The sequence below is a fragment of the Microtus pennsylvanicus genome, chromosome 22 (assembly GCF_037038515.1).
Source record: "Microtus pennsylvanicus isolate mMicPen1 chromosome 22, mMicPen1.hap1, whole genome shotgun sequence".
Classification (NCBI taxonomy): domain Eukaryota; kingdom Metazoa; phylum Chordata; class Mammalia; order Rodentia; family Cricetidae; genus Microtus; species Microtus pennsylvanicus.
In genome coordinates this window covers 9964035-9984216 of record NC_134600.1, presented here as the reverse complement: position 1 = coordinate 9984216, position 20182 = coordinate 9964035, and the positions used below count along the sequence as shown (strand labels likewise).

Here is a 20182-nt window from a genome sequence, read left to right as displayed (position 1 = left end):
GTCACCGGAGATGGGCTTTAGGGTTTCAGAAGCCCAAGCCAGGCCCAGTGTCTCTCTCTCTCATCCTGCTGCCTGCTGATGCAGATGTAGAACACTTGGCCTCTTCCCCAGCACCATGTCTGCCTGTGTGCCATCGTGCGTCCTGCCGGAAAGATAATGAGCTAAACTTCTGAACCTGTAAGGCAGCCCCAATTACATGTATTCCTCTTATGAGTTTTTTATGGTCATGGTGTCTCTTCAGAGCAATAGAAACCCTAAGACATCAGCCCTCAGAGCAAAGGAACCACATGACCCAGCACTTACGCCTTAGGTACTTATCCAGGGTAAAAACATGTCCACATGAAAGTGTCAGTGTTTATAACAGCGTCATTCATGATGCTCCAAAGCAGAACCATCCCCCAAACACATAAATTTATGAAAAAATGTATCAGGGCATGTCGTGAATATTTCTTCGCCACTGGAAACGGATGGGGTTGTGTACCATTTATGAAATGTCAGCACGGTGTGCTAGATCTTCATCAGAGATTACACACTGTGTGATCCCGTTTGTATGACATTCAAGGCAAGAGCAACATTATTAAGAGAGTAGTGAGTATAGAGAAAGAACAGGGAGACGCTGTCACTGAATATGACATTCCTGTTTGGAGTGATAGAATTTTCTAACATTGTGGTGCAAATGCTACAGGTCCGTAAGCACGCTATGTAATAAATTATGTATCAATAACACTGTTCTATTTGAAGAAGGCCAAGAATACTTCAGATTTCCTCACGTAGCAGAGAAAGTCAGTAATCACCAGCAGGTTTGGAGTGGGGCAACCCGTGCTGATAACCAGCGAGAACAGAGCTAATGTAAGTCTATCAGGTTTCCCTAGAAAACTTAAACAGATAGTCCTTGGTGCAGTGCTTCCCAGTCTTCCTAGCGCTGACCCTTTTGTACAGCTCCTCACATGGTGGCCCCAAGCATAAAGGTGTTTTCCTTGCTCCTCCGTAGCTGTAACCTGCTACCCTAATGAATTATAAATATCTACGTTTTCTGGTGGTCTTTGGTGACCCTTGTGAAAGGGTCTTTCAGCCTGCAAAGGTGTCGTGACCGACAAGTTGAAATCACTGCCTTAGCAGACCATACATGGAATCCAGAGCCCCTCTCGGTGTCAGGGACTCAGCGCTGAACAAGCTGAGTGCGTCTTTCCCTTCTGCCGACAAACCTGTTCTGATGGCGTGCTGTCTCGCTGAGTGGTGCCCTGACACCAGAGCTGGGGGACTTCCCTGTCCTCAGCACTTAGAGGGTAGTCACATGACATCTCCTCCATGTCCTGTAGCTTGCCACGCTGTGGTCTCCTCCTCCTCTAACTATGCCTGCTCTTTTCTCTCCAGTGTTAACTCCATAGCTTACAGGGGAATTGCCTTTCAAATGAATAAGTCATTGAATAAATGGGCAAACCAGAAGGCAACATTTGTAAATGTCATTTTCCTGGGCTCGTGTTCCACTGTATTTTTAAGAATGGAAAGCAACCACACCATAACTAGTACAGCAGAAACCACAGTTCCCAGAGATGAAGGGAACATTTTGTGAATGAACTTTATTCCTTTCTCATGTGCCCTGCCAAAGCTGGTAGTCTCTGATAAATACTATAACAGTGGTTGGTTTTCTTTTAAGCCACTTTAATTCTAATTTCAGCTCTCACTAAATAATTTTTGTAAAATGTCCCCATGCGGTCATGTTTTTTTTTATTTTTATTTTTTTAAAAACCCATCTTTTCTCATTTTACATGCTAAATCTGTTTCCCACCCCCCCCCCCTTCCTGCTCTCTCCACCTTCCCTCCCCTACCCCCTACTCCCATCCACTCCTCAGAGAGGGTAAGGCTTAGTCTAGCACATTGCTTTGAGGCAGGATCAAGGCCTTCCCCCATTATATCTAGGTTAAACAAGGTATCCCTCCAGAGAGAATGGGTTCTAGAAAGCTAGAGCTTTCTATTAGGGATAAATCCTGGTCTCACTGTCAGCAACCCCACAGTCTGCCCCATATTCAGAGGGGCTAGTTTGGTCCTATGCTGGTTCCCTCACTGTCAGGCCAGAGTTGGTGAGCTCCCATTAGCTCAGGTCAGCTGTTTCAGTGGGAGTCCCCATCATGGTCTTGACCTTTTTGCTTGTATTCTCATTCCTCCCACTCTTCGACTGAACTCTGGGAGCTCTGCCAGTGCTCCGCAGTGGTTCTCGGCATCCGCTTCCATCAGTCGCTGGATGAAGGTTCTATGGTGACATCTAAGATAGTCATCTGACTGCAGGGCAAGGCCAGTTCAGGCACCCTCTCCACTCTTGCTCAGGGTCTTAGCTGGGGTCATCCTTGTGGATTCCTTGGAATTTCTTTAGTGCCAGGTTTCTTGCCGCCCCCCATAATGGCTCCCTCAATCAAGATAACTCCTTCCTTGTTCTCTGTCTCTGTCCTCCCCCATCTTAACCATCCTGTTCCTTCTGTTTCTCCTCCTCCCTCCCATTTTCCCCTCCTCCTTTTCCATCTTCCCTTCTCTGACCCCCCAACACTTCCAGTTTTCTCAGGAGATCTCATCTATTTTACCTTTCCAAGGGGATCTGTGTATGTTTCTCTTAGGGTTCTCCTTGTCACTAAGCATCTCTTGGCTTGTGGACTATAGACTGCTTACCCTTTGCTTGACAGCTAAGATTCACCTGTGAGTGGGTACACACATGCTCATCTTTCTGGGTCTGGGTTACCTCACTCAGGATGTTTTTTTTTCTAGTTCCATCCATCCACGTGCAAATTTCAAGACATCATTGTTTTTTTGCTGCTGAGTAGTACTCCATTGTGTAAATGTACCACATTTTCTTTATCCATTCTTCAGTTGAGGGGCAACTAGGTTGTTTCCAGGTTCTGGCTATTACAAACAATGCTGCTATGAGCTTAGTTGAACAAATGTCCTTATAGTATGGTTGAGCATCCTTTGGGTATATGCCCAAGAATAGTATTGCTGAGTCCTGAGGTAGCTTGATTCCCAGTTTTTAAAGAAACGGCCATACTAATTTCCAGAGTGACTGTACAAGTTTGCATTCCCACCAACAATGGAGGAGTGTTCCCTGAGTCCATATCCTCTACAACATAAACTATTATGGTGTTTTTGATCTTAGCTATTCTGAGAGGTGTAAGATGGTATCTCAGAGTTGTTTTGATTTGCGTTTCCCTGATGTTAAACATTTCTTTAAGTGTCTTTCAGCCATTTGATATTCTTCTGTTGAGAATTCTCTGTTTAGATCTGTACTCCATTTTTTAATTGGATTATTTCATATTTTGTTGTCTCATTTCTTGAGTTCTTTATATATTTTGGAGATCAGACCTCTGTCTAATGTGGGGTTGGTGAAGATCTTTTCCCATTCAGTAGGCTGCCTTTTTGCCTTATTGACTGTGTACTTTGCTTTACAGAAGCTGCTCAGTTTAAGGAGGTCCCATTTATTTATCAGTGCTCTCAGTGTCAGTGCTACTGGTATTCTATGTAGAAAGTGGTCTCCTGTGCCCATGCATTGAAGGCTACTTCCCATTTCCTCTTCTATCAGGTTCAGTGTGGTCAGATTTATGTTGAGGTCTTTGATCCATCTGGCCTTGAGTTTTTTTTTTTTAATTTTATTTATTTATTAAGGATTTCTGCCTCCTCCCCGCCTCCCATTTCCCTCCCCCTCCCCCGATTAAATCCCCCTCCCTCATCTGCTCGAAGAGCAATCAGGGTTCCCTGACCTGTGGGAAGTCCAAGGACCGCCCACCTCCATCCAGGTTTAGTAAGGTGAGCATCCAAACTGCCTAGGCTCCCCCAAAGCCAGTACATGCAGTAGGATCAAAAACCCATTGCCATAAATAATTGGCCTTGAGTTTTGTGCATGGAGATAGGTATGGATGTATTGCATTCTTCTACATGTTGATATCCAGTTATGCCAGCACCATTTGTTGAAGATACTTTCTTTTTCCCATTGTATAAGTTTAGCGTTTTTGTCAAAAATCAGGTGTTCATAGATGTGTGGATTAATATCCAGGTCTTTGATTTGATTCCATCGGTCAACCTGTCTGTTTCTGTGCCAATACCAAGGTATTTTCATTACTGAAGCTTGATGTCATTCATTATAATAGAGCTTGAGGTCAGGGATGGTTTTTGCCCCCGGAAGTTTCTTATACAGGATTGTTTAGGCTATCCTGGGTTTTTTGTTTTTCCATATGAAGTTGAGGATTGTTCTTTCAAGGTCTGTGAAGAATTGTGTTGGGATTTTAATGGGGACTCCATTGATTCTATAGATTGCTTTTGGTAGGGTTGCTATTTTTATTATGTTGATTCTACCTATAAGAGCATGAGAGATCTTTCCATTTTCTGGTATCCTCTTCAGTTTTTTTCTTCAAAGACTTAAAGTTCTTTTTGAACAGGTCTTTCACTTCTTTGGTTAGTGTTACCCCAAGATATTTTATGTTATTTGTGGCTATTGTGAAAGATGATGTTTTCTCTGATTTCTTTCTGAGATTCCATTAGAGCTCATTACATCCCTCCTGTCCTAACTGCACATGGTGCCAGGAGGACATGCTCTTGACCGCATAGGTCCTGGCCTTTGCTAAGGCCTCCTGACTGACCTGCTCTTGACCGCATAGGTCCTGGCCATTGTTAATGACTCCCGACTGATTTGCTTTAGAGTAAATTTTTGTTCTCTCTCCTCTTCTCTGTTTCCCTTTCTCTTTCTCTTCCTCTCTTTGTCCTTATCCATGCCTCTCTTTTCCCCTGCCTTGTGCATAATAGACCCCCATTTTTTACAATTTTAAAAAAACATCCATAAAGTTCCCAAAGAGTATACAAGTTATTGAGTTGTCAAAGTTCTACATTGAGTTGAGAATCAAAATTTATTTATGTGGTTTAAGCAGCCTGGTTTATTAAAAACTTTTTTTCTGGTACTGGTTCTACTTTTCTGAACAACATAGACACTGAAAAGATGATCTCAGCTTGGTGCCATGCAGCAATTCTGTCTTACATATCTTTCAAAATTTATGTTAGACCTTTTCCACAATTGTTAATTTTTAATAACTATGTTTCTACTTTTCAAGTAGAGATCGATAATCATGTAAAATGTGCTCTGCATGCACGCACACACACACGCACGCACATACACACGCACACACACACGCACACACACACGCACGCACACACACACGCACGCACACACACGCGCACGCACACACACACACACGCGCACACACACGCACACACACGCACACACATACACACACGCACGCACACACGCGCACACACACACGCACACACACACACACACACACAATGAACTTACATACCTCAGGCCTCCACACAGACTTGCTGGTGTACACCATCAACCTCCTCCTGGCCAAGTATGTCCTCATTCTGCCTCCAGTATTGCCTGTCTGTTGCCATCACAGACAGAGTTCTTGAAGGAGCTGTCTGCCTCAGTTATGTGACCGCCAGGCAGATTGCTAGTTTGGCCTTGCTTACACTTCCCAACTGTGACAACTCTCCAGATTGAATTCAGTGATCACATCTTTGTTGCCACAGAGACAGAGCTGCTTGCCTGGAAAGACTATGCTATGCATAACGCTCTTCTGCTATCACTTCTCACACCGCTGTGCCCACCCCTGTGCCCACCCCTGCTCCTAACCCCTGCTCCTCACCCCTGCTTCTCACCCCTGTGCCCACCCCTGCTCCTCACTTCTGTGCCCACCCCTGCTCCTCACCCCCGCTCCTCACCCCTGTGCCCACCCCTGTTCCCTCCCCTTTCTTGTCCCTGGGTTGCTAATAATGATTGCTCTTAGAGCCTTTGCATATTTCATCAGGACATAAAGGACCAGGTGAGTATCTGTTGGATGGCTGACTATTTTCTATACTGACAGTTTCTCAAGGGTTTTCAACTGTAAGTGGGCCCAGCCCCCTTTGTCAAGTCTCTTGACTGTCTCGTGATCTGCCTACAGTTACACTAGCAGAGTGGATCTTCTCACTGTGCAATGTTTATGCACACGAGGTCCTGTTAATTGTAAGTCCTTTGTGTACTACATGTAGCTGCAGAAGCCATTTTAGAGTGCACGTTGCTCCTACAATTTGTCCAGCTGTTTGTTTGCAGTAGTCCTGCAGCCCGGCTGCCAGTTCTTGGGGGAAGATCTCACTAAGGGCCATATTTTAATTGTCAATGCATTTTGAAGTATGTACTCTGAAGTTTAGAGAAAGAGTTAGCTTGTGAAACTGTGAGGACAGTCTGAAGTGTTGGTTAGGCCATGTGTTTCTGCGTACACAGGTTAAAGCGCAGAGCCAGGGTTTACCCTTTCAGACCCAGGCTCAGGAGTGTCTTCTGAATGGAAATGCTAACTCTGTAAACACTTAGTACATCTTATTTATACCAAAACACACCTATGTTTTCTTGTCCCTAGGCAGTTATTTGGCACAAGAGTAGAGTACCGGATCACAGGACGGCTCTCATGTCGGTTCTGGGGACTGCTGTGATGGCCAACTTTGACGCTGTTCAGCACCACTGTGAAGAATCTCAGGTACGCAACCCAAAGGACCTTCTGTAATTCTCACACCCAGTCAGGTTGTTATGGCTTCCTTCTAGGATGGTTCTAAGACAAACAACAAAATGCGACGCCCATTTTCCCAGCCCTGATTTCCTTTTTATTTACATTGGTTTTTTTGAAAATTTATTTTCAGTGTAGAATCTTCTATTTACAGTACAGAGTAAAGAATAGATCTTGCTTCTCCTTTATTTCCTTCTAGTCCTGAATACACACTCAGTGTGCCTTCTGTTGGTCTTTAGCTCTGCGACTGCTGGATGATGCTCCATGTGTGTGCGCACTCAAGTGTATACGTGTGCGTGTGTGTGCGCATGTGTGTGTGTGTGTGTGTGAGAGAGAGAGGGGGGGGTTGTTCTGGGTGTGTGGGGGTGGGGTGGGGAGAGAGACGTTTTGGGCATTGTGTGTGTGTGTGTGTGTGTGTGTGAGAGAGAGAGAGAGAGAGAGAGAGAGAGAGAGAGAGAGAGAGAGAGAGAGAGAGAGAGAGAGAGGTTGTTCTGGGCATGGGCTGTGGAGGAGGAGGGGCCTTCCATGGGAGATGTGGGCCAGGATATAGTGAAGATGAGAGGAGGGGCAGTTAGGGCTAGGCTGGGTGGGCACTGGAAGAGTGTTGGTGCTCCATGGGCGGGGGCTTACCTGGGATCTGGGTGCCAGGGTGGTCTCTGGTGGACGAAGGTTGGCTGCCCCTTCTTACCATCTCTGTTCCCCTATATTTCCTCTTCTTCCTCCATATGTAAGTTTTATAAAGGTCATTTATGTTTTGTTAGTGTGCCAAGGACTTAATGTGGACGCTTTTCAGTTTAAAGACCCATTTCTTTCTCAGCTATGGGGTTTATACTTCTACCATTGTCAGTTTCTTTTTGTGTCTTTGTCTTTCTGTCTCTCTTTCAGCTAATTATTTTTTAGGCCCTCCTCTTATTTTTCTCGGTGTTCCCCTTTCTGTGTGTTCTAGTAGACCCCACTGTATCTGCAAACTCTTCTGATTGTTGTACTTAGAAAGATAAGTTCAGTTGTCAAGAGTATCATATTTAAATGCTATTTTTTACCTGCTTGGTTTTGAATCATCCTAAAGATAAGTGTATTTGTTTGTTTTGTTTTTGTTTTGTTGTTGTTGTTTTTGGAGAAAGGGTTTCTGTGTGTAGCTTTGGAACCTGTTTTGGAATTCGCTCTGTGGACCAGGCTGGCCTTGAACTCACAGCCTGCCTCTCCCTCCCAAGTGCTGGGATTAATGGCATGTCGTGCACCACCATTGCCCAGCTAAGTTTTTGTTTTTAACATACCGTGTCCTTAAACAATATGCATTTCATAGGACATGAGTATTATTTAACATACTGGGTCCTTAAACAATATGTATTTCATAGGACATGAGTGTTATTTAACATACTGTGTCCTTAAACAATATGTATTTCATAGGACATGAGTGTTATTTTGCTTAGAATGTCCTGTTACTCCAAATCTCTGTTCTCTTTCCCTGTCATCTTCTTTGTTCTGAACTTCTGATTCTCTTTGTCTTTTTGCTGTGTGAGAGAAATTCAACTGGGAATGTGTGTTGATGGCTGCTGTTGATTGTCAGGTCCCCTTTGGGTAATCCTTACATGTCTGTCTGTCTGTCTATCATCTATCTGTCCATCATCCATCCATCATCCATCCATCCCTCCATCTATCCATCCACTCATCCATCCATCCATCCATCCATCCATCATCCATCCATCGACCCATCCATCCATTCATCCATCCATCCATCCACCCACCCACCCATCCATCCACCCATCCATCCACCCACCCATCCATCCACCCATCCACCCATCCATCCACCCATCCATCCATCTCCATCTGTTCCTCCTGTCACCTCCTTTTCTTTTTTTAAATTTTAAGCACAAAGTTAAATTAATTGTGATTGATTTTGATATATTAAATATTACTATTTAGTTTCCTTAAACAAGGGATGTCTCTAGTGTTGTTACTTATGGTGGCTGAGTTGGGACTCTCAGGGTAAATCTAAGTTGCCCTGGGTTCCCTTCTGGTTTCCTGGGACTTGGTTGTCTGTTGTAAGCTCATGCTCTAGAGACGCCAGACGTCTTGATATGATCACATGCAGACTAATAGTGTTGGCATCACATGGAAGTTTGTTAGAAATGGGTGTCACGCCAACCGAGGCAGATCTGTTTTTCCAAAGTCCTTGGGTGCCACACTCAAGTGTGGAAAGCAGTTACGTAGACCTTCATTAGCTGTGATTGGATGTGTCACTGGGAGTTTACTCTGTTTTGAGACATTGCCAGATCTGTGTTTACTATTTTTTGTTTTGATTTTTTTTCATTTGATTTATATTTTTGTTCGTTTGTTTTGATGTTTTCCCTTGGTTTGGAAGACAGATATAAAGAAAGATTCCTGGTAATTTTTCATAGATGACAGGAATTTTGTTTATCTTCATATGGTTATTTTTGCATAGAAGAATGTTTAATACATGTGTTTATAATGTTCTAGTTCAAGTACTAGAGAATTGATGCGGGATTCCCCTCTGTGTGCTGTGAATACGCTTTATTACCATTGATAAATAAAGAAGCTGCTTTGGCCTATGGCAGGACAGAATATAGCTAGGTGGGGAAAACTCAACTGAATGCAGGGAGAAAGAAGGTAGAGTGAGACAGATGCCAGGTAGCCACCCAAGAAGCAAAGTGTGAGGTAACAAACCATGAGCCCTGTGGTACAATACAAAACCATAGAAATGGGTTAATTGAAGATGTAAGAGCAACTAGGAATATGTTTGAGCTGTTGGCCAAATAGTGTCATCATTATTTTTGTTGTAAATACTATAGTTTTTGCGTGGTTATTCGGGGCTGGGTGCAGAGCATTTACAGAGCATGTCTGCTCGCTGTGGAATGTCTCTAAGAGACCCACAGTGAGATCACTCTCCTGTGGCTGTCTGGTGCTGTGTCGTGTGTCTGTCCCAGCAGCCTCCGTCACCGCAGCACGCTCCGCCTTGTGTGCTGGAAGACATGTCCAGTATTGGACTCTCCTTGGGTGTTTTCTCATCCTTAGTTAAAAATAAGAATAATAATTTTTGTTTGCCCACCTACTACCGACTGTCACCTCTCACTTGGTTCTGCTCCCCATTACTTATCTTTGAGTGTAAAATTCGCCCCACCATGTTTCCCTTCATTGGACTGGATTGGCAGATGTGTTGGCACTGGGAACCTTGGACACAGAGTGTCTGTATATCTCTTCCTCTTCTATCTCAAGGGTCTTTTTGTGTGTTTGGTCCTGGGAAGAATCTTCCTTATAGGTCATGGTGCCGCCTGAGCTCCTGCCTTCATAGCTCTTGTGAGATGCTTTCCGGTGTAAGTCGTTGGAGCTCCTTAGGTTGTCCTTCTTGACGCCTGTCTTCTCTCTGATATTTTTAGCTCTGCTCCAAGCCGAGTGAATGTCTCACTACCACCGGATCTTTAGTCCTCAGACTATGTATTTTTTTCAGTACTTGGAATTTATTTTTGGTTTCTTCTTTTTTTTTTTTTGGTTTTTCGAGACAGGGTTTCTCTGTGGTTTTGGAGCCTGTCCTGGAACTAGCTCTTGTAGACCAGGCTGGTCTCGAACTCACAGAGATCCGCCTGCCTCTGCCTCCCGAGTGCTGGGATTAAAGGTGTGCGCCACCACCGCCCGGCATATCTTCGGTATCTTCTAAACTTCATTGATAGGTGTCTGTTTGATAACTTTCTGACTTAATTGATGCTAATTTTTTATTTAAATTCCATGTTATAATATGTAATTCTGGAGCCATTTTCACAGTGTTCTATCATTTCTATTTTCTGAGAAAAAAAAAAAGAATTTTATTCTCTGCTATTTTATGACTTGAAACCTTAAGTTTATTTCTTCTGTTACAGTTCCTTCCTGCAGCGCACCGCCTACCTCTTCCCCAGCCCTCTCTAAAGCCAGGTGCTGCATTAGTAGTTCAGGCCTGCAGGCTCCAGCTTGGCCAAACCTTGTCCTGGTGTTAGTGTTGACTCTGTTCTTGCCTGTGACCCTGGCAAGTGACTGCAGACAGTGGTCACAGTATGTAAGTCATTTTGTTTTCTTCCAAGGAGGTGTTATGTGAGCTTCCTGTTCCAAATGGAAATTCTGATTTCAGTCCTCTGCTAGATTTTAATTTCCAAATGAGACACCCTGTTTCCCATCCTAACACACGTAGGGCTTGTTCCTTCGCCCCCACTTCCCGTTATGTAGTCTGCACACAAAACTTGACCTTTGTCTGCCATTGATGATGTTAGTTCTTTCGAAATTACTTTAAACATTGGTTTTTTATCACCCCTCTGTAGTTTGCACTTAGGAAAGGAAATTTCCACACGAACAGAGTATTTCAGTGACCACATGAGAAATGTATGTTATTTAGGTATGTGTGATGTTATGAAGCTCTGCTGGAAAAAAAGATGAGAGTTAGCAGATCAGTCAGGCTTATGTTATTATACTCAAGGTGAAGAACAGGTTTGTCTGACATACTGTGGACTCTCTAGAACGGTAAAGAATACAGAAGCTGCCAGCTGGACAGTGGGGTAAACATGAGATAATGTACCATACAACATTTTAGTGTGGTGAATTCCTTTTTTTTGTGACAGCTACTTGATGCAAGAAATAACTACAACATTGTTGTCTTTGTATCAGTAATGGGTGCTTCTCAGGCCAGAGATGAGAATGCAGTTACTCAGGGAAATTAACTGTAGAGCAAAGGGGGGTCTAAACGTGGAACTTCGGGGGACCGTAATCATCCTTACCACAGCAGACCAGATTAAGTGAAGTGTCCCAGAGGAGGCAGCTGGATATCAGTTGATTTGGTAGATTTTTTTCTTAAATTAGCAGTCATAGATATCAGGCCTGCAGAGTCAAAACCAAGCATACAACAAGCTTGCGTTAGTAATTGAGAAAAGCCGGTTTATTTGGGTGATTGTTGTTATTTGAGGCAGGGTCTCACTACAGAGCCCCATCTGGCCTGGAAATTATTATGTTGCTGTATAGATCAGGTGGGCCTCGAAACTTTGCCTTCGGAGTGCTGGATTAAAGGTGCGCCACACAGCGCGCCAGGCGGGAGATGCTAGTTTGTCCACGAGGCTGGAGGAGAGGAGAGAGGTCCATGTGAGGAGCAGCTGAGGGATGGATTCCTGCTTTCCTTTATGGGTGGAGGTGCAGTCTCCTACAGTCTGTCAGGCTCTGGCTTTTAGGGGACTGATCTGGGATTTTTGTTCTTTTCCTAGGAACTAGTCTGTTGTTTAATCTGTATAGCATTGCGCGCACCGTGGCTTTGTTAGTTTTCCAGATTACCTTCATCTTTAAAGCCCAGTGTCTAGCAGGGACAGTAGCTACACACTGGCAACCAGAGTAGCAAGGAAGGAAGCCACCAGCTTTGTGTGACGCTTCATTTTCTTTATTCTCTTCCTATTTAGGGCATGGGACGGGGACCCTCTCCTCTCCTCTCTTCATCCTTGTCTTGCCTTAATCCGCATACTCAGTAAGTCCTTCAGAGGCTAAGCAGACTCTCCTGGTGCCCAGCGAGAGCTTTAAGAAGAGGCTCGTGTTACCTGGTAAATTATACACCCATTTATAAATGCTGTGGAGTTTTACAGTTAATTAAGTGGTATCATCTTGTAGTGGATTATCCAGATTTATTAATTTATTTTTTCAAACTGGCCCACATTGGCCCCGTGACAGTAATGCACTTAGTGTTCTAAAATTGGTACCGCATCTCCTTAAGCACTTCCTTGCAAGTGCAGGGGTAGCCATCGACATAGGTGACAGCCTCCGGGCTGTGTTGGTAAGGGGCGCCATGGTGACTGCCTGCCTATAAATAGCACCTTCCTCCCGTGTTTGCTTTCCTTAGCCGCAGCTGAATTAGAGTTGCTCATTGGGTTGAGTTTTTCCAGATAAGGCTACATGCCAGAATATACATATGTGTATACAAGTGTGTGTAAGTGTAGACAAGTGTACACACCATGAATGTAAAGGGGAGGAAGGGGATAGTGAATGGAATTCTTAACAGTTTTCTGTGCCATGTTGATTATCTTGAGGTAGAAGGGCCATTCTCTGCCTTTTTTTTTTTTTTTTTTTTTTTTTTTGGTTTTTTCAAGACAGGGTTTCTCTGTGGCTTTGGAGCCTGTCCTGGAACTAGCTCTGTAGACCAGGCTGGTCTCGAACTCACAGAGATCCGCCTGCCTCCGCCTCCCGAGTGCTGGGATTAAAGGCATGTGCCACCACCGCCCGGCTGCCTTCTATTTCTTAAGTCACGCTTTCTTTCAGGTCAGTTTTCCTAGTGCCCTTCAGTGTAGCTGAATTGTTTTTACTCTGCTGCGACCCAGCTCCCAAATAAACACGCAGACTTATTCCTGTTTATGAATGCCTGCCTTCGCTTGGATTCTTTCTAGTCAGCTTTTCTAACTTCCTGTTTCTCTTCAACTTCATTTTGCTTCTGAACTTTTAGCTTTCTTTATTCTGTGTATCTCCTTTTTACTCCATGACTGCCTATGTAGCGGGGTGACTGGCCCCTGGTATCCTCCTCTTCTTCTTCCCTCGAGCCTAGGCTTCTCCTCCTATTTATTTTCTCTGCCTGGCAGCCCCGCCTATTTCTCTCTTCTGCCTAGCTATCGACCGTTCAGCTCTTTATTAAACCAATCGGGTGTTTTAGACAGGCACAGCAACACAGCTTCGCAGAGTTAAGCAAATGCAGTATAAAAGAATGCAACTCATCATTAAACAAATGTTCCACAGTGAAAAGGAATGTAACATATCTTAAACTAATATTCCACATCACTTCCGATTTTTCCTTCTCTTGATATATTTGTAGGCTAGATAAAGGTATAGTATCTAAATCATCACAAGTGTTTGCACAGTGAAGATCTGTAAGCACCCGTGAAGACGACATACAGTGCATAGCCAGGATTTAGCCCTAAAGGAATTAACTCAATGTAAAAGGTTTTTCCCTTAAACACAGCACTGAAAACCCAGTGCAGTTAGCTTTGTGTGTATTCAGAACAAACAGCCAGTAAGATGGCGGGGGTGCCACTGTATGAGGAAGGAAACTTTAAAACAAGGTAAGGGTGTTCGTTCTGTGACAGTTAAAAATCTGACACCAGGGCCATTCATAAGTTCTTTTACAACTGAGTTACAAAGTGCACTGATGCAGTGCTCCAGTGTTTACTCAGCACTGACTCTGGAGTCATGAGATGAAGGAGTTAGAGCAGGGAGCACTCAGTGTGTAGTGCTCCAGTGTTTACTCAGCACTGACTCTGGAGTCATGAGATGAAGGAGTTAGAGCAGGGAGCACTCACTGTGTAGTGCTCCAGTGTTTACTCAGCAATGACTCTGGAGTCATGAGGTGAAGGAGTTAGAGCAGGGAGCACTCACTGTGTAGTGCTCCAGTGTTTACTCAGCAATGACTCTGGAGTCATGAGGTGAAGGAGTTAGAGCAGGGAGCACTCACTGTGTAGTGCTCCAGTGTTTACTACTCAACACTGACTCTGGAGTCATGAGATGAAGGAGTTAGAGCAGGGAGCACTCACTGTGTAGTGCTCCAGTGTTTACTCAACACTGACTCTGGAGTCATGAGGTGAAGGAGTTAGAGCAGGGAGCACTCACTGATGCAGTGCTCCAGCGTTTACTCAACACTGACTCTGGAGTCATGAGATGAAGGAGTTAGAGCAGGGAGCACTCACTGTGTAGTGCTCCAGTGTTTACTGCTCAGCACTGACTCTCGAGTCATGAGGTGAAGGAGTTAGAGCAGGGAGCACTCACTGATGCAGTGCTCCAGTGTTTACTCAACACTGACTCTGGAGTCATGAGATGAAAGAGTTAGAGCAGGGAGCACTCACTGTGTAGTGCTCCAGTGTTTACCTAGCACTGACTCTGGAGTCATGAGGTGAAGGAGTTAGAGCAGGGAGCACTCACTGTGTAGTGCTCCAGTGTTTACTGCTCAGCACTGACTCTCGAGTCATGAGGTGAAGGAGTTAGAGCAGGGAGCACTCACTGATGCAGTGCTCCAGTGTTTACTCAACACTGACTCTGGAGTCATGAGATGAAAGAGTTAGAGCAGGGAGCACTCAGTGTGTAGTGCTCCAGCGTTTACCTAGCACTGACTCTGGAGTCATGAGGTGAAGGAGTTAGAGCAGGGAGCACTCACTGATGCAGTGCTCCAGTGTTTACTCAACACTGACTCTGGAGTCATGAGATGAAAGAGTTAGAGCAGGGAGCACTCACTGTGTAGTGCTCCAGTGTTTACCTAGCACTGACTCTGGAGTCATGAGGTGAAGGAGTTAGAGCAGGGAGCACTCACTGTGTAGTGCTCCAGTGTTTACTCAGCACTAACTCTGGAGTCATGAGATGAAAGAGTTAGAGCAGGGAGCACTCACTGTGTAGTGCTCCAGTGTTTACTCAGCACTGACTCTGGAGTCATGAGATGAAGGAGTTAGAGCAGGGAGCACTCACTGTGCAGTGCTCCAGTGTTTACCTAGCACTGACTCTGGAGTCATGAGATGAAGGAGTTAGAGCAGGGAGCACTCACCGTGTAGTGCTCCAGCGTTTACTCAGCACTGACTCTGGAGTCATGAGGTGAAGGAGTTAGAGCAGGGAGCACTCACTGTGTAGTGCTCCAGTGTTTACTCAGCACTGACTCTGGAGTCATGAGGTGAAGGAGTTAGAGCAGGGAGCACTCACTGTGTAGTGCTCCAGTGTTTACCTAGCACTGACTCTGGAGTCATGAGGTGAAGGAGTTAGAGCAGGGAGCACTCACTGTGTAGTGCTCCAGTGTTTACTCAGCACTGACTCTGGAGTCATGAGGTGAAGGAGTTAGAGCAGGGAGCACTCACTGTGTAGTGCTCCAGTGTTTACTCAGCACTGACTCTGGAGTCATGAGGTGAAGGAGTTAGAGCAGGGAGCACTCACTGTGTAGTGCTCCAGTGTTTACCTAGCACTGACTCTGGAGTCATGAGATGAAGGAGTTAGAGCAAAGAGCACTCACTGTGTAGTGCTCCAGCGTTTACTACTCAACACTGACTCTGGAGTCATGAGGTGAAGGAGTTAGAGCAGGGAGCACTCACTGATGCAGTGCTCCAGCGTTTACTCAGCACTAACTCTGGAGTCATGAGGTGAAGGAGTTAGAGCAGGGAGCACTCACTGGTGCAGTGCTCCAGTGTTTACTCAGCACTGACTCTCGAGTCATGAGATGAAAGAGTTAGAGCAGGGAGCACTCACTGTGTAGTGCTCCAGTGTTTACTCAGCACTGACTCTGGAGTCATGAGGTGAAGGAGTTAGAGCAAAGAGCACTCACTGTGTAGTGCTCCAGTGTTTACTCAGCAATGACTCTGGAGTCATGAGGTGAAGGAGTTAGAGCAGGGAGCACTCACCGTGTAGTGCTCCAGCGTTTACTACTCAACACTGACTCTGGAGTCATGAGATGAAGGAGTTAGAGCAGGGAGCACTCACTGTGTAGTGCTCCAGCGTTTACTCAGCACTAACTCTGGAGTCATGAGGTGAAGGAATTAGAGCAGGGAGCACTCACTGGTGCAGTGCTCCAGTGTTTACTCAGCACTGAACTCTCGAGTTACGTCTATCAGCATGCGTGTGACCTGAAGTCACAAAGCTCACGTGTTATTCTGTATGCCTTCTCATGTTGTACATGATCAGACCTCTGGAACATTATTGCTAACACTGCATCTTCTGGACTTGTGTATCACATTGTAGATTTACCTAAGTGGATTCTTCCCAAAACTTGATGCAGACCACATTTCCACAAGTCTTTCAAGCCCGGAGAGAAGTTTTATCTTCATTAACAGTCGACCAGTACATCAGAAAGAAATACTGAAGGTAATCACTTTTAGAAAGAAAAATATTCCTTGCATCAGGAATCTAATATCTTTTAAATAATTTGTTCCTTTTTCTAATTTTATTTTTATGTGCATGTATGTCCCTACCATGTGCCTGGTGCCTACGGAGGCCAGAAGAGGGCATCAGATCCTCTGGCACTGGAATTACAGTTGGTTCTGAGCTACCATGTGGGTGCTGAGATTGAACCTGGGTCCTCTGAAAGAGCAGCCGGTGCTCTTAACCACTGTACCATCTTTCTAGTCCCAGAAATTAAAAATCTTAACTCTGTCGTTTGTCAGATTGTTAGAGACCACTTCTAAGAACCTGATTTAAATAAGGAAAAGAAAAACAAACAAAATCCCTTTCATGGAGCTGCTATTTTGCTTAGGTTCCATTTACTTTCCACAAACTAACAATAATACATTTTCACCCCCATTCTGAGTGAGGAGGCGAGTGTTAGGTGGTTTGAGAATATTTGTTCATGCACTCCTTTCCACAGACTAACAATAATACATTTTCACCCCCAATCTGAGTGAGGAGGCGAGTGTTAGGTGGTTTGAGGATATTTGTTCATGCACTCCTTTGCTCATGACTTGAAACAGGATCTGGCCACTAGGCCCCGTTGGCTCTGAGCACTGCATGGTAGGTGCATCTCCACGCCTATTAAAGGACATCCTGAAGGGAAGTAACCAGAAAGTAGCCGGGGTGGTTTGTACCAAGGCCTTCCCATCTCCATGGCACTGTGCTTGGTGAAGCCAAGTGCACAGAGTGTGTGCGTTTTAGGACAGCCTGTGCTCCATGCAGGGCCAGGACCTCATGGCACGGCCCACCTCAGGCCAGCAGTCACAGCTGCTTGCTTCTTCAATGCAGTGTACGCTTCAGGAGCATTTAAAGTTGGTGGTTGCATTTCTTCTTTTCTCTTTCATGCATCGCATGTTTCTAGCTAATCCGGCGTTATTATAATCTGAAGTGCCTGAAGGAGTCTACTCGGTCGTATCCCATTTTCTTTCTGAAAATTGATGTTCCTTCAGCTGAACTGGATGTAAATCTCACACCAGATAAAAGTCAAGTATTATTACAGAATAAGGTAACCTTTTTCAAATAAAGTTTTGTATGTATTTATGCCGTTTATAAGCTTATCGTAACTGCTCCCGTGTAAAAAAGACTGACTTTTTTATATCTTTGCTATTATTTTGGATATTGTCCTTTTTTTACCCCAATGTTGCCCCTAATATTTGTTCATTTGTATTTTGTAGGAAGCTGTTTTAAATGCTCTTGAAAATCTGATGGTGACCTGTTACGGACCGCTACCCAGTACAGAGTCTTGTGGAAATAACAAAGTAGCTGTTTCCACAGCCAACATGGCTGCTCGTGAGACAGCAGAAACAGATGTGCCCGTGAATAAAATGGAGTCACCTGGAAATAATTACCCAAATGCTGACACTTCGGCTGTCCACTTCCAAAATGATGAATCTAGAAAAAACACTGCTAATTATTTAAATCAGCAGATAAATGTAAACGACCACTGTGATGGTCATTTTAGTAGTGAACAGCCTCACGTTAATAAGGACACTGGGAGTCCTTTTCAAAGTGTCTCCGTGGATAGGTCCTCCTCAGAGGCTGTCCAGAGTAAATACAGCAAGACTAACTCCGCCGGTTCCGGCGAACATATCCAAGGAGAAAATGGCAGGAACGGGACAGAGGAACGTGGCGGAGGTGGGGGAGAAGCGTTTCTCGAAGAATCTCTGGCAGTCTGTGCTGATGACTGGAGCAAGGGAAATGTGTTGAATGCGGTGGGAGAGAATATTGAACCTGTGAGAATTTTAGTGCCACAGAAAAGTCTAGTGTGTAAAGTGAGCGATGATAGTTACCCAGCCCCTGAACCGAAGAATCTCAGTGATGGCCCTTGTAGCAAGACATCCAATGTAATAGATAACAAATCCGGACAGCTTACAGCCTATGACTTAATCAGCAACCGAGCAGTCAAGAAGCCCATGGCAGCAAGGGCCCTGTTTATTCAAGATCGTCGCGCTCAGTTCCTCGCAGAAAATCCCAAGACTTCTTTGGAGGATGCAGCGGCACAAATTGAAGCCCTGTGGGAGACTCTGAGTGAAGAGGAAAAACTGAGGTAAGGTTTCCAGAGCGTCGTGTGTCCTGGATGCTCCACTGTTTCCATCCGAAACTTCACATTTAGGAAAGACAATGAAAATACTTCTAGGCTTCACTGAGTGTCTTTCTTGGTATCATTTTTAATTGTTATTTTAGAGAATAGGGTGTATTATTTGTAATTTTTGTCTTGAAAACATTCGTTGTGTCTACTGCTTCCCTGTTTACTGTGTGCTACAGCTTCTTCAGTTTCTGTTGGACTCTCTGCTTTCTTTATTTCTGTTAAAGAACTCTGGAGTGGGTGTGATTTAAGCTTTTGCATTAGAATGGTTTATAAATATCTTGTCTGTTCCCTCCTTTTATATTGGTCTCTGAAATGAGACACAGTACAGAGAGGGCTGTGCCGTTGCTGTAGAACCAGGTTAGCGCACTACTGCCTACATCCAGTGCAGCTTGTGGCATCTAAATCTCATCTAAAGTATTATTTGCACCCTCAGATGTAAGTATATGTCCCCAAACAATCTAATGGCTCACACTTGCGGGAACTTTTTCCCTTGGGAGACGCAAACAAATGTGTCCCCTTTCTTATAAGGCACCAAAGACAAACCAAAGTACAGTTCCACCAAAGTCCAGCTTGGGGAACTGGTACGTTTATTAGACTTAATTACAGAGCATGGATGAAGGCTTACTTAGAGGAGGATCAGTGACCCCAATTAGCTGCACCACCAAGACGTCTTAGGCCAGCATAGCTGTGTGAATGGAATGCCCCCCCCCCCCCAGTTAACCTTCCGCCCTCTGAATTCTTTAGCACCTCCTGAAACAGTGACGCCATGTGCAGCTCAGTCAGAATTGCCCACAGCTGCTGGAGAGGTGAAGGAAGACGATCTGGAACCTCGGGGAGGGTCTGCTGACCCCTCCCTCCCAACTCCTTCCTCCCACAAGGGAATCTCGGCAGTCAGCAGGTTCAGGCCTTAGGCTCCCGTCCAGGCAGCCGCAGCTGCTCTCTAAAGATGACGGCTGTCACTCTGCTTGGGTAGCACTCTACACACAATGGTATGGCAATACAAAATGTTGCATTTTCAGTTATCTGGCCCAGAAAATGAAGGATAAAATTAAACTTCTAATCACTAATTACTATCTGTCAAATATCTAGGAAAAATATTTAAATATAATCCATCATCTTTGGTTTAAAATTAATTCTAAATGTAGATTGTCAACATTTTCATGTCTTCATTAGTGAATTCAGTCTCAGGAGAAAAACTCAGTTACAGCTAATAGTGATGACAATTAGGACATAAAATACTGAGCTGTATTAGAAAGCTGTTACTAAAAACAACAAAGATCAAACGTTTGCTCTCTTAAATATCACACACCAGACAGCTTGTTTAGGGGAGGGCGTGTTTGTGCTTTGTTCTTTTCCAAATATTTATCAGTGTGAGATGCAGTGAGCCTGTTACCCCCTTTCATCCCATCATCCCATGCTCGGTTCTGCTTCGAGAATAGTTCCCACGTGACCCTCCTTCCTCACAGTGCTCAGGCCAGCCCGAGAGGGGACTCATCGACTTCATAAATACGCGTGTTTGTATTCTTGAGAAATAAAGATACCAGCCTGCGGTAGTGGCGCATGCCTTTAATCCCACTAATGGGGGGCAGAGGCCGGCGGATCTCTT

The 20182-nt window shown here is 44.6% G+C and overlaps 1 protein-coding gene across 11 annotated transcripts in view; it reads left to right on the top strand.

Annotated features, from left to right (window-relative positions):
• The window catches only part of Pms1 (PMS1 homolog 1, mismatch repair system component), a 90362-nt gene that overhangs the window by 53941 nt on the left and 16239 nt on the right, over window positions 1-20182 (top strand). For all 11 annotated transcript variants that reach the window (XR_012908877.1, XR_012908876.1, XR_012908875.1 and 8 more), the window contains 4 exons: window positions 6432-6548; window positions 16284-16406; window positions 17350-17493; window positions 17663-18534. Coding sequence is in view for 8 of the 11 variants with exons in the window: in XM_075956564.1 (XP_075812679.1) it covers window positions 6432-6548; window positions 16284-16406; window positions 17350-17493; window positions 17663-18534 (1256 nt within the window). In the remaining 3 variants the exon portion in view is untranslated. The remainder of the gene's footprint in view (window positions 1-6431; window positions 6549-16283; window positions 16407-17349; window positions 17494-17662; window positions 18535-20182) is intronic.